The 17,157-nt window shown below is 45.8% G+C and overlaps 1 protein-coding gene across 3 annotated transcripts in view; it reads left to right on the top strand.

Moving 5' to 3' along the window:
• Positions 1 to 10,694: 10,694 nt before the first annotated feature.
• Positions 10,695 to 17,157, top strand: part of GCNT4 (glucosaminyl (N-acetyl) transferase 4) — a 28,031-nt gene continuing 21,568 nt past the window's right edge. The window contains exon 1 of one of the 3 annotated variants that reach the window (XM_034656367.1): positions 10,695 to 10,864. Coding sequence is in view for 1 of the 3 variants with exons in the window: in XM_002917218.4 (XP_002917264.2) it covers positions 10,969 to 11,342 (374 nt within the window). In the remaining 2 variants the exon portion in view is untranslated. The other 2 variants (XM_002917218.4, XM_034656366.1) reach the window with 2 other exon arrangements.

Here is a 17,157-nt window from a genome sequence, read left to right as displayed (position 1 = left end):
CCTGGGTGGCTCAGTTGGTTCAGCGTCTGCCTTGGGCTCAGGTATGATCCCAGAACCCTGGGATCCAGCCCCACACATCTCCCTGTCGCCCCTGCTCATGCTCTCTCTCTCAAATAAAAATTAAAAAAAAAAATTCAAGTCCTGATTGTGTTAAAAAATGTGCCTTTGAGTGTGTGTATAATTTATATAGCCATATAAATATGCATGTATTTATATCTTGTATGCTATATATACTTGATGAGTCACGAAATGTGTACTTATATATATGAACATGTGTGTGGGGTGGGGGTAGAGGTATGTTAAGTAAAATGTCTGGAATTCCACCAAGAAAACCATTTGCTATGTCTGCCCCTAAGGGGGGTGGGCTGGGAAGGGTGGAAGGATACTTTTGCAGTGTACTTTCAATTTAAGAAGTTGAAACTTAAAAGATATTTTTTAAAGAATATTTCTTTTGAAACTTAAAAAATATTTTTTAAGGAATAACTTAAAAAAGCAGGTATTTTGCTTAGTTATTAAAATTTACAAAAATCATATATTCTAAATTTATACTACAAGAACTTAATGATGTGAGTTGAGTTTTCATGTTAATGATCAAATTCTTAAACTTAATTTCCTAAACCCATTAAAAAATGTATATACCAACTGGTAACTAACATAACACCCAGTGCCCTTGAGTCATGCTGAGTGTTGCCCAAACTAAACAACAAAAGGGTCTACTCCAACCAGGGCTAGAGTCCAGAGAGCTATGTTACACCATATCATCCCTGAGAGAAGACAACATTTTGGGTGTTTGCTAGATGTTTTGTCTATTCTGGGTAACCCTAACCCTCAAGCTTCTGGCCCTAAACCATATAAGGAACCTCCAATAATAGCTAATAATCCAATCTCCTACCTGATATTTGTATCCTTTCTATAACATTAACTTCTTAAACACCTCTGGAATACTCCATAGCCAATAAGGAAGCCTATTCCCTTTCAGAAAGGTAGTCCTAAGTGTTAGAAAGCTGGAACCACAATGTCCCAGGCTTCACAATTCTATTAGGATAAAATTACTTACATTTATGAGTTGAATTATTATGGCACAGACTTCCACTGGCCTGATTCCTGAGAATGTCCAAGCATACGTCTTGTCATTTTCTCCTCAATTTCTCTTTCATTTGGTTCCCTTAAACTTACCTTCCTGAATTCAGTCATTTATCAGTGCATATCTAGACTGTATGCAACAGGAATCCTGCCCTATTTCCCTCACCCAGCTCTTTATTTTATAAAACCTTTGGCACGCTGTGCCAAATTATTCTTAAAGATCTCTTCCTTCCCTGCTGCTTAAAGAGTAAAATCCAGGCCCAACATTCAAGGCCCAGTATTCTCTGGTCCTAACATAACCTTCCAGCTTCATCTCCCAATCATCTCTAACTTTGACTCACTCTTAAGAACAAGTCATTCTTTATTCATCCCTCTTTCAGGCTGAATTGTATCCCCTCAAAATTCATATGTTGAAGTCCTAACCCTGAGACCTTAGAATGTGACTGTATTTGGAAATAGGTCCTTTAAAGAGGTGGTTAAGTTAAAATGAGGCCAGTAAGGTAAGTCCGAATATAATCTGTTGTCCTTACAAAAAAAATTTGGATGCATAAAGGAATACCAGGGATGCACGCACACAAATAAAAGACCATGTGAGGACACAGAAGGCAACCAACTGCCCACCAAGGATGGAGAGCTCAGAATAAAACCCACACTGCCCACTCCTTGATCTTGGATCTCTACGCACCAGAACTATGAGAAATAACTTTCTGTTGTTTAAGCCACCCAGTTTGGGGTATTCCTTTATGGCAGTCCGAGCAAGTTAATACAATCTCTAACTCTCCCATACATTTGCTTACACTACATAGAGTGTTCCCTCTCCTGTCCATTGATGTGTTCTTTATTCTTTGAAGTCTATTCTTTGAAGTTTTCATAGCTTTTCTCCACTGAGTACCTGGAAAACTTATCAAGATCAGGTTTAGAGTTTTATACTTTATTTTCTATAAAATACCTCAAACATACTAGATGCTCAAGAAATATCAACCAGTGGCGCCTGGGTGGCACAGCGGCTTCGGCTCAGGGCATGATCCCGGCATTATGGGATCGAGCCCCACATCAGGCTCCTCCGCTATGAGCCTGCTTCTTCCTCTCCCACTCCCCCTGCTTCTGTTCCCTCTCTCACTGGCTGTCTCTATCTCTGTCGAATAAATAAATAAATAAATAAAAATAAAAAAGAAATATCAACCAGTTAGGATGTTTCAGACACAATAACAGAAACCCCTACTCAAGATGGCTTAAGCAATAAGGAAAATTTCCTATCACGAGTACAGACGTAGAAACTTCAGGGTTGGTTAATACTTCAACTCAGCATTGTCACTGTTGCTTTCATCTTTCTTCCAGCGCCCTTCACGGTGCCAAGATGGCGCCACTGTAACAGCGGGTGGACATGAAGAAACAGCGTCATTAGAAGAAGAAAAGTACTTTCTCCCAATGCATGTCTTTTCTGAATACCACCACCACCCTAGAACATTGTGTCTCATTGACTAGAATTGTACCGTCTGCCCATTTGTAAATCAGTCACTGGCCAGAGAAGTGGGGTTAACGTGATTGGCTGAGAGAAGTAAGTATATGAGAGTACTCAGCTAGCTGTACAGATTCCACACTCTGCCCGGAAAAAAAACAGAAACAAACAGAAACAAATACGGAACGTGTGTGAGGGGAGGGGTTGGGCTAAGAGCAGTATTTACTGAACACTTGATATATCCCAGTCACTGTTACAAGCACTTCCAATGTATTAACTCATTTAATCCTCATCACACCATATGAGGTAGGAGATATTATTTGCTTTTTATGAATGAGGAAACAGGTATAAGTTGAAGTAACTTGGCCTAAAGTCACACAGCCACCAAGTGGCAAAGCCTGGTCATCTGGCTTCAGAACTCATGCTATTAGGCACCATATATTTCCTCTCTCTCAACCAAAAGTTTCTGCCCGAATACATATGTTAAATGATGAAGAGTGTTGACATCATTCTGAGTGATGAGGCCCTGTTGACTCCTTCCACCGACACGCTCTGAGGCAGTCTGTGTGCTCACTTCAGTGAGTGACAGGTAGTGTCAGGCCAGACAGATATAGGTGGAAAATGGAAGGTAGAAGTCTTACTGGATGAGTTGTGATATGAACACCCTGGTCTCTTCTCTTGGGATCTCTCTTTTTCAATCTAGGGCATTCCAGGTATAAAGAATGAGTAAAGCTAATTCATATTGCCCAAACTCAATTTTTGTGGGGAAGTATCCTGTTGTTTTTAAATGAATGCATCTGCCCATAGGACCTGGAACTTAAGTTCCTTTGGATTCTCAGTACTTTGAGGGGGTAAGAGCACATACCCTCCAAGTGTGTTTCTTTGGACTCCCTCTCCTATTTCTCCTCAGCCCATTTATGTTGAAGTCTATTTTACAGAAGGAAACCAGAGACATACCATTCTTAAACAGGTTAAAGCCAAGAAATATAGTAAGCTTCTGCTTGAACTCGATCATAAGGTTCTCATGTCCCTAATTGTTTTACCACCTAAATAAAAGGAACAGAATTTGAGGCCGTGTCAGATCAGCTTGCCTCAATCTTAATTCAAGACCTGAGTACAGGCTGCATGGTCAACCTTAAATTCCTTGGACATATTTGTAACTTCATATTCTTTCATTTAGGCTACTTTGCCAGGAACTTTAAAGTAGGAACAGCAGATGCAAACATTTGAAGCTGTAATGTAAATAGTGGTATATCTAAAAGTAAAAGCAGTTAACATTCTCTTTTTAGATTTTCACAAGACACCTCAATGTTCCATGACGTCTGGCAGTTTGGCTGAGATATGAAGTTGGGTCATGTCCTTCAAAGCCGGAGGTGAGGAAGTGGTGAGGCAAGTTACCCAGCTGGTGGGTGAGCCTCACCAATCACCCATCATCTGCACCCCAGCACAACATTTCTGTTGTCTGTTCATTTTGCCTACACATTAACTGTCATGAAATGATTAGATAGAGTAAAACAAAAATTATGTTTCTTTCTGTACAAATGGCCCAAAAAAGAAAAATGCTGATGGTGGATATGGAGAGGTTTAAGAAAATTTTGATTCTTAGCCAAAATATGTGTATATATTTACATATGTGTAAGAACCCAGCTCTGTGCCACAAATTATTTTATGTGTAGTCATAAGAGCCCAGAGAGCCCCTAACTCTCTAGAATTGTGGATGTCCCTTTCCTTTAGAACCAAGTGGAATGACTTGAGCCCCTCAGTCAACATACAGGGCAAAGTCCACTACGACCCCGTTTTATGTCCCTCTGTTCCTGTTTCTCTACATTTTCCCAAGAAGGGACTTATGTTCCCCACTCTACCTCTCTTCTATGAAACTCCATCAGCCTACTGAATAGCTTGGCTCTTGGACATTGCTCCCAGCCACTAGAGCTCTCACCACCTCCTATATCCCTCTGTCTCGTACTAATCTCACCCCAGCTGGTCCTGTCCCCCAAAGCACCACCCACTCCAGCTCTTCTCTGAAGCCTGGTAAAGGGGAAGGAATTATAGCACAGCACAGCACAAAACTTAATGACTGGACATGACCTCTGCCACAGGGAGTTTCTCCTTGATGACATTCTTGTCAGACCCTGTCTTGGTTGTAGCAGTACAAGACAGTGGACATGAGGGCAGGCAGTGGGCCAACATCCTGGCTCTACCACTCTCTAGTTACGGAAACTTGTGACCCTCTCTAGGCTTCCATGTCTGTAAATGGGGCTAGCAATGTACCTCCCTCCTCACATGTTTGTGAGGATTAAATGAGGTCACCTGTGTAAAGCAGGAATCAGCCACTGTGGCTGGCACAGTGGTTGTTCAATAAAAGATAGCTGTTGTTGTTATGAAGGGTAACTTGCCCAGGCTCCCCTCTCTAACATTTTTTTTTTTTTGAGATTTTTAAATTTATTTGTCAGAGAGAGAGCCAGCGAGAGAGGGAACACGAGCAGGGGCAGAGGGAGAGGAAGAAGCAGGCTCCCAGCGGAGCAGGGAACCCAACGCAGGGCTCGATCCCAGGACCCTGGGATCATGACCTGAGCCGAATGCAGACGCTTAACGACTGACACACCCAGGCACCCCCAGGCTCCCCTCCTAAACCTCTGATAACAACCTTGCTGCATCACACACACACACACACACACACACACACACACACACACACACCCTATACTTATTACAGTAGAATCTTTGAGAACAAATCTGGGGATCAGTAATTTCTTAAGCTCCCCACGTGACTTTTATATGCAGTCAGACTGAGAACTACTGCTCTAGACTCTTTCCACATCTTTGCCTTCTCCCTCTTTCCTGGGCCACCTGTCATCTTTCTCTAGGCATTCAAGAGAAACTGAGGATTCTCCCATGCTCCCATTTTGTTGTAAGCATAGCATTTTTGCTTTCTATGACTCACCCTGACCACCTAGGCTATGCCCAGGGGGCCTTGGCTTTCTCACCTTAATATGTAGGTGTTTTCTGCTTTGGTCATGAAGTATAAGAGATTATATTCAGTTGTTGCTTTAAATAACATTTTTTTTACAATAGCAAAAAGTTACAATAGCTCTCTCCAAATGGGATTATTGTGTAAGTTTTTTCACATGTTTTTTCTAGACGAGGAGATTAAGGATTCCAGGTATGGGATATAAGAAGCTGGAAGCAACAGGACCACAACCTAGTAGTATACTTGGAGTACTTATAAAATATTTCTGCAGATCCCAGGGGCTTTTCAGCCTTGGCTATGCATTAGACTCATCCAGTGAATGTTAAAACTAGCCCAAATCCAGGCCCCACCCCCAGAGATTCTAATTTCATTGATCTGGAGTAGTGCCTGTGCTGTCAGGATTTTTTTCATCTCTCCCAGATGATTCCAGTGAGCAGCCACTGATCTCTGGAAACTGATCTTGTCACTTCACTTTTTTCTCCCACCCACCATCAATCATTGCATTAATCCCATGTTTCCCCAATTACCCCTTTAAAAGAATCAGTTGGGATGCTTCCTAAGAATACAGATTCCTGGGCCCCCACTCCAGGCTTCCTGAATCAAAATGTCCATATAAGTCTTATCAGGCAAATATGAGAAACACTACATTAATTCAAGTTATCTTGGCCCATTTTCAGTTGATTAATATGTACTTTATTTGTTTAAAAAATATTTAATGAGCACCTAATATATGCCCAACATTGTTTAGTTGCAAAAAACAAGACAATTCCATGTCCTTGTGGATACTATGTCTAGGAGCAGAGTATACAAGCAAACAATTGAATTTCAGATAGTGATCAATGTCATAAAGGCCCTGGAGCGAGTTAAAGGGCTAGCAGGTGATATGAAGGTCCTGCGGCCAGTATTTTTAAAAAGGGTGGCAAGCCAAGGCCTGGTTTTGAGAAGTTGAGTCTGAACAGACAACCGAGTGATAAGAAATTGCTTAAGAATTCCATTGCAGTCCCACTTTTGCCATTTTTAATCTTCTGAATTAGATGGGATTTTCTTCAAGGTCAGAGACTGTCTTTTATATTTTTGTATTCTCCTATAGCAACCAGTGTAGCACTTTGCACAAGCAAGAACTCAGTGACTCACACTAGACTCAAAAGCAAGTTGTCCTTCAATATACCCTTAAAAGACAACCAGCGAGGATGCAGTAAGTTACCTGCTTACTAAGTAAAGGAAAATCCAGGAAAACGCATTGCAATATCATCTGATACTCAGCCCAAGGCTAGACTTCTGCTGGCTTCCAGCTGCTAGCCACAGTTACAGATTCTTATTAGAAAGTCTCTAAAACATGCCAAGATCTGGTCCTCTGTGCATGACTCTGCACTGATGAGATCAGACACTAAGCTGTGATTATCAGTTTTTGCCAGCTTATCATTTTGTGATGTAATTTATGGTCTTTTGTATTCAACTTCTCAACTTCTCACCAATGTCTCTGTGTGCCTTCAAGTTCCATTCAACCCCTGTTTTCATAAGATAATCAGCTGAGTTTTTCAGAAGGCCACTGTATCCTATTATGTCTCTGAAGGCCGAAAAAGATTCTTTAATACAGTCAAAAATCCTCAGAAGTTTTAGTGAAACCAATTCAGATCTCTGGGGGAGGTTTATCACAATTCCAATTTGGAATTCACATGGCTTTGAGGAAGGCTTTTTATTTCTCGCAGGATTACCGTGTTCTTCAAATGCATTCCTTGGGCCAAGAACAACACAACCAGTACTGGAAGGCTCACCCAGGGGGAAACATCATTGGGTAAGGAAATTCCTGAACAGGACTATTGAGGCCAATGTGTTTCATACCAATTCTACAATTGATTTGCTGTTTGACTTGGGAAATTACTTGCCTCTTTTGAGCCCCAGAATCCTTAGTTGTAAGATATGATATCCTTTTCTCTGAGGACACTCAGGATTGTCATAAAGACCAAATGAAATTAATGAAAGGAAAGAGCACTTTAAAGCATGCTAATTGCTATGGACTTACAACATACTATTATTATAGCCAAATTCACCGTGTTTTTACACTCCATACGGTACATGTTCACAACCGTTCAGTCTCATTTCTTTTTTCTTTTTCTTTTTTTTCGGTCTCTCATTTCTGCGATGAAATTTCAGAAGTAAGAATCTGCCCAGCACACCTGCCCAGCCCTTTAGGGCTGTGCTTTTGATAAGCCCTCCTGATTCATCTTTGCTTTCCTTCAAGGACAAGCTTAGATTACCCTCTGCTTAGAGTAAAGTCCTTTAGTGGTGTCCTCAGTGACTGTGTCCCCTTGGCTAAATTCCTGAACGTGGCTGTCATTTGGTCCATGGATTGTCATTTGGCCCCAGTTAGTGGGCTCTTAGCATCTCCTGTCTTGCTGGTTATTTATGTTCTGGGTACAGAGACTATGTCTGTAAGTACAATGTCTAACTTTGAGGGGAGGGCCTGTGATTTATACCTCTTTGCATCCTTAGCTCAGGCAAACATTTTCATTAACAATGACTTTTAAGGGGGCGCCTGGGTGGCACAGCGGTTAAGCGTCTGCCTTCGGCTCAGGGCATGATCCCGGCGTTATGGGATCAAGCACCACATCAGGCTCCTCTGCTATGAGCCGGCTTCTTCCTCTCCCACTCCCCCTGCTTGTGTTCCCTCTCTTGCTGGCTGTCTCTATCTCTGTCGAATAAATAAATAAAATCTTAAAAAAAAAAACAACAAACAATGACTTTTAGGGATGGTACTGGGTTGAATAGAACCCCCCCCAAATTCATGTCCACCCAGAAGCTGTGAAAATGACCTTATTTAGAAATTAGAGTCTTTGCAGATGTAATGGAGGTAAGATGAGGTCATACTGGATTAGGGTGGCCCTAAATCCAATGTCTGGTATCCTTAAAGAAGAGAGAAACTTGGACACAGGGAAGACCCAAACAAACAAGGCTAGTGCAGTGATGGAAGCAGAGGCTGGAGAGATGCTTCTGCAGGCCAAGGAATGCCAGGGAGTGCCAGCAACCCCCAAAGCTACGAAGAGGCAGAGAAGGATTCTTCCCTCGAGCTTTCAGAGGGAGCACAGCCCTGCCAACACCTTAATTTCAGGCTTCTAGCTCCAGAATTGTGAAAGAATACATTTCTGCTGTTTTAAGTCACCCAATTTGTGGTCATTTGTTATGGCAGCCCTGGGAAACTAACCCAGGAACACTGAGCACACTATCGAGCATAGGAGAGGCCTTCTGGAGCCACCATCCAGCCTTGGACAGTTGGCATTTGAAAGACCTGGGGCACTGTTTTAAGGGAAGGGAGTCATTGAAGGCAGTGAATGCAGAGGGCAGGGAAAGAACTGGTATGGTCTGAATACAGAACAACTCAAAACAATGTTTACAAACTTGATGTTAAAGGCATTTTCAAGGTCCCCTCATTAGAAACAGTTTGCTTTATGACAAAAAGGTTGATCTGGGAGTTGGAGACAGGGGAGCAAGTGAATGAAGAGATAACCACTTACAATATGATATATTCAAGATAATATAATCAACTTATGTGAGTGTGGAATTATGTGAGTGTGGATTTCACAGCACCCCTTGCTAGAGATCATTGGAAGCTCCCATGGGTGAGCTAGGGCTGATGTGGGCTGGTGGACCACTTGAATTCCAGGGTGGAGGCTTCGGTTTCCTCCATTGTTCACAGCATGGATACTTGGGACAGACCACCTGGGTCTGAGTTCTGGCTATTCCACTTACTGGAAAATTACTACACTTCACTTGCTTCCTCTCCTCATCTACAAAATCAGAATAGAAATGGCACCTCCCTCATAATACTGTGAGGATTGAAAGAGTCTGCATAAATTGCTTAGAACAGCACCCAAGATGGATGATAGAAACCTCACTTGCTTTTATCGTCATCATCATCATCCTGTGCAGATGAGGGAGACCAGAAGGATGAATTACCTGAACTTTAGTGGACTCTTGCAGGAAAAGGATGTCCCACTGGGGAAAAAGAGGTAAGTGCAAAGCTCACCATTTACTTGAAAATGTGTGCTTGAAAACACTTGCTCTCCTGGCACAGAGAACTTTTTAAAAGGCAGAGTAGTCTCAGAGTTTGTACTACTGTGGACAGACTCCAGATGCTGGGAGTAAAGGATATGGCATCCTATGCAGTGCTCCCTATTTGGGATTCATGGGATGTCAGGGCCTGGTCCTATCTGACTCTCCATCAACCAGCCAGGAATACAGCAGGCCCTTAGTCAAGGTAGACTGACAGAGGAAGGAAGGAACAAACTAGCTGTGATTGACTTGCCTCTGCCCCTCCTATTCTGTAAGGCAGGGCCTAGGATCCTCCGGCCCTGAAAGGAACAGGAGCGCTGCAGAGACTTCTGGAAGTATGGCAATTGCCAGCACAGGTAAAGCATCTGAAAAGGGATTCCAGTTTTAGAAGGGCTCCATCTCTGCCGTTTTTCTGCTAGGTCCCACTTACCCATATTCTATGTCTTGCATTTGAATAAACCAGGGAAGCTATGTTCCCAATCCAAAGCGGAAACAAGAAAGTTAATCATTCTCTGAGTTTTGCACTAGGCCCTCAAACACCTGATGACATCTAGCCAGATCCCAAATACTTCAGCTTTGAACAAACCTGGGCTGATGCTGGCATCACCACCCCCTACCTTTGATGACTTATAAAATAACACCTATTAATCACCTGTCACTCACCTTCGATTGGACCGTACCCTGGATTACCCAAGGAACAGGTACCCTGTACCCCTTTCCAAAAAATCCCTAACCCCAAGCCTAAGCAGTATATTTAGTCCCCTTCTGGAGTCTCCCAGACACACTCTCTCTGCTATTCTCTGTCACTCACGGTGTTCAATAAACCCTGTTTTCACTTCCTCTTGGCAAACATTTGATTTCCATCTTGCCTGAAGAACCCTCTTGGCTGATCCTGTGGGACCCCCACTCTGGGTCCTCAGACTGGTCTGCTTCATCACGTCGACATTACAAAATTGTTATATTTCAAGTCGTAGATACTGCCCAGTGGTTAAGTGCTTTCATTCAATTACTCGGTGAGTGGGGTTGGTACCGGATCCTGCGCCCTCAAGGCTGCCGCCCTCACCCCCGCTTTAGGGTAAAGAGGAAGACTTAGAGTGTCTATTTGGCATGTAGGCACTGATTGAAAAACAACTTTGTACCCTATTTATTGGCCATAAAGCTCCACCTTCCCACGCTGTTCCTAGATATTTCTCCAGGCTGCGTGGGACACTGTCCCCGTCTCGCCAGTGAGAGCCAGGCGGTTCCTACAGGGCCGGAGCCTCACAGAGCTCAGCCTCGGGGAAAAGCAAGCAGCCGCGGATGTAAGTTTGCTTTGTCATCGCCCCCTGAGAGACTTTGGGCTAGCTTCTTCGCTCTCTAGACCTCGGATCTTGTCTGTTTCCTGCGGGGAGGAAACCGAACCTGGATGATACTCAGGGCAGCTGCGGAGAGCCGCGCGGCTCTGCCGGAGTGTGGCGCGCCCGGCGCGCCTCGGAACTTTGTCCCAAGCGTGGAGGGGACCCCGGAGTGCAGGGGCGGGGAGCTCCCGCTGCGGGAGCGCGGCGACGGCGCTCCTCCTTTCTCCACGTCACGGGGGCAGCTCGGCGCTCTCCCACCCCCGGCAGAAGGAGAGCAACTCCCTAGCAGGGCGCGCCGCCGAGTTGGCGAAAGGCGAGGAGGCGGGAGCGAGCCGCCGCCGCCGCAGAGGGGCCGGGATCCCAGAGCGCAGCTCGCGGCCCCCGCCTGGGTGGCCTCTGCAGCCGCGGGAACCCCGCGTTCGGGGCTCCCCTGCTCCCTTTCGTAAGTCGACTTAGCCACGCAGGCCAGTGAGGAACGTCCGGGGCCGGGGTGCAGAGCTGTCCCGCGGTGGCGGGTGCGGGGCTCCGATCCCAGCCGCGGGGTGGCCGGGACGCCCGGACCCTCTCCTCCTCGAGACTTTCACTTTCCCGCTGGGGAAAACTTGGGCGCCGCGCTGCTCTCGGGGGTGAGGGCTGGGGCGTCGGCCCGCCCCGGGGTGCCGCATCGGGATCCCGGGCTGAGCCCCCGCCTGGCTGCGCGCCTGCCGGTGCCGGGAGGGAGGGCGCGGGCACCCGGCGGGCGCAGATGGAGCAGGGGACTGCTGTGGGCGACCCCGCCGCGCGCCAAGCGGACGCCGCAACTTCGGGAACCCGCGCGGCGGCAGGGAGTCGCGCGGCGTGTGCGCACCAGGGCTTCCCCAGCCTCTCCCGGAGCAGTGAGAACGCGGCTCCCGCACGCGCCCTTCCCCGAGGCGGGGGTCCCGCAGTCTCTGTTCTCCCGGCCCGAGGGCCAGGGAGACCCGTTCAGGTGAGGGACGCCGAGGGGCGGGGTCGCGACACCCGCTTTTCCCGACTAGCCCGCCAGCTTCGCGCCAGCCCGGGGCCCGGCGACGCTGCCGGAGCCCCGAGCCCCGGGCCGTGGGCGTCTTCGCCCCCGCTAGGCGGGAGGCGAGTGGGCGGGAGAGGGACGAGGCGCTCGGGAATGGGCTGTTCCAGTGGCTTCTTCGTTAGGACTAGGTGCTTGGGGGGAGTGGGTCATACCAGTTTGGGGATCGGAAGCTGCGGGGCGGACCTCCCGGCGGTGCCCTCCCAGGCACGAGCTTCTGCGCTTTTTAAGGTCAAGTTTTCATGCCGCAGAGCTGACCGGGACGTCCCCCCGGAGCCAAGAGGTCTGGACTCTCAAGTCAGTTTACTATCTTTACTTAGGCTAACAGTGCGAGTGAGCTGGTATTGCTTGGTAAATTTTAGAACTAAGTTCTCTGTCTTGGGGAGGTTTTCCGGTCGTTGTAGCCTGGGAAACTTGTGTTTTGCCCCCTAAATCGGCACGCGAAGAGGTGGTGTTAGCCCTTAGGCCCTTATTCCTTCCTCTTCCCATCCGTAAAATTGAAGAGCAACAAACCAGAATATTAAGGGAATTAGGAATAATATTAAGTATCCATGAGGTTTGGTAGACCTAGAAGTCACCGTTTTTTATCTTATGTGCCTAAGGCGTGCCCTTATTAAACTACTTATCAGCCTAAGGCATTCTCCCTTTTGATAGCTATTGTTGACCGTGTCCTGATGAAATAAAATCTTTAAAAATAAGTGAATTATTGCAGAGAACATTTCCTATGTTGCACTTTCTAAGAATCTAATACTGAGAAATGACCAATTAAGATGCTGTTGAATTATCTTTTTTATTAGCATAGAAACAGTAGCCAAAGAATTTGGTTGTATGGTACTGAATTTGGAAAACTGATAGAATTTGGGGGGGGGTTCCCTCCTTTTTATTACTCATACTCATTCCAAAGTTTACAGTAATTTGCTAAATGCCACTGTAATCACCACAGAGGTACGTAGGGGTGAATAGCATAATTGGGGAAGAAGTCAAAGTTGGCCCTTGATGGCTCATGCTAATTAAGTACCCTCAAGACGGGCAGGCAGTAGTTATCAGTCTGACTTCCAATGAACTCAGATCGTGGGAGGCGGGGAGGTGGGCAAGTAGAGAGTATACATGATGGTGCCCAGCTTCTCCTCTCTCCAGTGAGAATCAGCAACTACTGGAGCTGGTTTTGGGAGTATGAGTTGATGACCTGGGGCTTATCTTAGCACCCCTACCAGAAGTGTAACTGTGTCTGCTTCAAAGAATTTCCTTGTTTGGCTGGGAGGCAGGAAGAAAATAGCAAGATGGTGAGATTATGTGATGCAGGGTTGAAAAGTCAATTCATCAGTCCAAATTTGTTGAGCACTTACTGTGGGTCAGGCCAGTGTTGGGTGCTGTGGGAGCACAGATATGCTGAGGCTGGGGTAGAAGCAGGAGGCCTTCTTGGGGAGATTTAGGTGGGCCTGAATGATGAGTAAGAGTGGCTTATACTTTTGTGTATGGTGTGAGAGAGTGGTCAAGTTTCATTCTTTTGCATGTAGCTGTCCAATTTTCCCAGCACCATTTATTGAAGAGACTGTCTTTTTTTCCACCGGATATTTTTTCCTGCTTTATCAAAGATTAGTTGCCCAAAGAGCCGTGGGTCCATTTCTGGGTTCTCTATTCTGTTCCGTTGGTCTATGTGTCTGTTTTTGTGCCAGTACCATGCTGTCTTTGTGATCACTGCTTTGTAGTACAGCTCGAAATCCGGCATTGTGATGCCCCCAGCTTTGTTTTTCCTTTTCAACAGTTCCTTGAAACTGTTGGGGCCTTTGCTGGTTCCATACAAATTTAAGGACTATTTGTTCCAGTTCGTTGAAAAATGTCATTGGTATTTCGGGATAGCATTGAAAGTGTAGATTGCTCTGGGTAGTATGGACATTTTAACTATGTTAATTCTTCCAATCCATGAGCATGGAATATTTTTCCATCTTTTTATGTCTTCCTCAATATCTTTCAAAAGTGATCTATAGTTTCTAGGATATAGGTCCTTTACGTCTCTGGTTAAGTTAATTCCAAGGTAACGCATGGTTTTTGGTGTTATTGTAAATGGGATGGATTCCCTAATTNTTCTCAACATTTGCTGCAACATGGACGGCACTGGAGGAGATAATGCTAAGTGAAATAAGTCAAGCAGAGAAAGACAATTATCATATGATTTCTCTCATCTATGGAACATAAGAACTAGGATGATCGGTAGGGGAAGAAAGGGATAAAGAAAGGGGGTGGTAATCAGAAGGGGGAATGAAGCATGAGAGACTATGGACTCTGGGAAACAAACTGAGGGCTTCAGAGGGGAGGGGGTGGGGGAATGGGATAGACTGGTGATGGGTAGTAAGGAGGGCACGTATTGCATGGTGCACTGGGTGTTATACGCAACTAATGAAGCATTGAACTTTGCATCGGAATCCAGGGATGTACTGTATGGTGACTAACATAATATAATAAAAAAAATCATTAAAAAAAAAAAAAGAGTGGCTTATACTAAGTGCAGGGAGGAGAAGGAGAAAAGGAGCATTCTCCCCCCAGGGAACGGTGTGCCCTAAGACAGAGGAGGGCTAGCAGAGAGTTCATGGAATGGAGAGATTCAGTCTTAGCACAGGTGAGGTGAGATGGTGCCTTACCTTGGGGCCAATCTGTGGAATACATCCTCTGGACGGTTTCACACCTGAGAGTATCCTGGTGAAATTTCTATTCAAAACAACTAGGTTGCTGTGTGAGAATGGGTCTGAGGTGCCCAGAAAGTAAACAGGGCTGTTCCAAGGGGGTGAGAGGCCTGGTGGTCTAGGCTGAGCCAGTGGCAGCAGGGTTACACAAGTGCTTAGATTCAAGGCAGACTCTGGAGTGACTTGTGACTACTTTTGTGTAGGAGAGGGCAGGGCGATTCCCTCCAGGTTTGGGCAGATGTTGCTGCCATTTACAAAGAGGGAACATTAGACAAGGGGTGGATTTTGGAGGAAAGATAGATTTGGTTGGTTGAGTCTGAGTTGCTTTCCAGACCCCAGCTGATGCTCCACAGAAGCGGGGGGCCATCTGTGTTGGGGCACTGTTTAAAGCCTGGGGTGGATGGGACAGGAGTGCAGACCTGGAACAGAGCCCCCGCCTTCATGGGGAGGGGTGAGAGCTAGGGCAGCGCATCTCAACCAAAGCCCACGTGGGAGCAGGCACCCTGCATGGTGTGGGGTGCAGTGTGGTCTGAGGACTGGCGTGAGAGAGCCTGGCACACAATTTATATGTGAATGAGATGGAGCGAGCAGGCAGAAAAGGCTATCTGGAATCCTTTTAGGTAAAAACGGTCTGTGTGGCATTGTGATATCAAACTCACATAACTATCACCATCTTACAGAAATAATATTTTGAAGCACGTATGACAGTGAAATTTGAGTTTTTACTTCATAGGTTAGGCAAACTTCGTGTTTAGGAAAGCACGGCTAGGAATTGTGCAGCAAAGCTGTGGCGTGCCTGAGGGGCCCCTGGAGTCAGACTGCAGAGGCCTCGGTTCTGGCCACTCCCTGGCTTATGGCCTTGTCTGAGTTTCCTGGTCCCCGAAGTGGCACCATACCTGCGCGGTGCGTCTTTACGGTACCCTGCCAAGGGCTGTTGTGAGGGCGGCATGTGTGTGTCATGCATGCACCATGTGTACACGCCATGCACGTGTGTGCACAGGTGTGGGTGTGCGCATGTGTGCACTGTGCCAGCCTCTGGTGGGTGCTCAGGGAGCCTTAGGTGGTTTTACTGTGATGACGTCACTTCCGTCATTTCCAGATGTGGGATCTGAGAGCCAGAGAATCCTGAGAACTTGTACAAGGCCATAGAACTAAACAGTGGTGAAGTTAGGTCTTGGATCCCATTTGCCTGACTCACAGGCAGAGGCTGCTCTTCTGTTTAGCATGCTAGCAAGTGTCAGGTGCTGGCGGCCATCAAAAATAAATGGTAATCAAAGAATCTGGTCACTGCCCGCCAGACTCTAGAGAAGCAAAGCAGATAATACCAATGTCAAAGCTTACAGACTTTCCCCAAGCAATTTAGAGGTGTATGTTTTGTATTAATTTGCATTGCTTTGCATGTCATTTTATATGCATTCCATATGTTGGTAATTTTCCTACTGGGATCGAAAGGCTAAAGCTTGAAGTATATAAGATCAAATAAAATTAATCAGGAATTGAATGCAGTTGGTTTGAAGCCTAATGGGCCCCTGGGCACGGTGGGCTCGGTGTGGGCTCTTGGGGGAAAGGACTGGATCAATATTTACTATTTTAGAAGACGTGGAAAGCCAGATACCATTTGATAAAAACAGGTCACATTTTAATATGTAATGAAGCTTGACCTGCTGAATATAATACAGCAGTACGGGAGGCATGGAAGAAGACCAGGGCGAGACTGCCTGCCGTGTACAGTGTCAGAAAATGAAGCAGAAACAGAAACAAAATTTCACTTTATGAGGCTGAACTAATAAGAAACACTAAGGGTCAGAAGTAAAGGTGGAACTTGTGTTGAGCAACATAAAATTTTTTTTTTTTTTTAAGATTTTTATTTTTATTTATTTGGCAGAGATAGAGACAGACAGCGAGAGAGGGAACACAAGCAGGGGGAGTGGGAGAGGAAGAAGCAGGCTCACAGCAGAGGAGCCTGATGTGGGGCTCGATCCCATAACGCCGGGATCACGCCCTGAGCCGAAGGCAGACGCTTAACCGCTGTGCCACCCAGGCGCCCCGCAACATAAAATTTTAAAATGAGCATAATCATAAAAATAAATGTGTGGGCTTTTAAAACCAGTAAATTCTCCCTAATTTGGACTTACTGGGGAACGGGCCATGGTATCTTGGAAAATCTCAGAAACACATAACGTATTTTTTTCTGAATTACAATTTTTTTTCTTAGAGCGCTTGTTCTCCGAGTGTGGTCCCTGGACCAGCTCTATCAACATCCCCTGGGAATTTAGAAACGGAAATTCCAAGACCACTCCCATGTGCTGAATCGGAACCTCTGGGGATGGGGCCCGCAGCCTGTGTATTCATATTTGGAGCCAGCTTTCATTCCTCTTTAACGTTTACTTCTTCAGTCTTGACCTTCCATTTCCCTCTTGTGGTCACTAGCTTCTCACTGTTCTGCTTAACTTCCGTCAGTCAGTACCCTGTGGAGGGTTGGACCCAGACACAAACCCATCCCTTCCTCTGCCCCAAGGTCTAATCCGGTG

Source organism: Ailuropoda melanoleuca, chromosome 3 (genome assembly GCF_002007445.2).
Source record: "Ailuropoda melanoleuca isolate Jingjing chromosome 3, ASM200744v2, whole genome shotgun sequence".
Lineage (NCBI taxonomy): Eukaryota > Metazoa > Chordata > Mammalia > Carnivora > Ursidae > Ailuropoda > Ailuropoda melanoleuca.
Note: the sequence above shows the minus strand (reverse complement) of the source record. Positions and strands in the feature narration are given on the sequence as shown.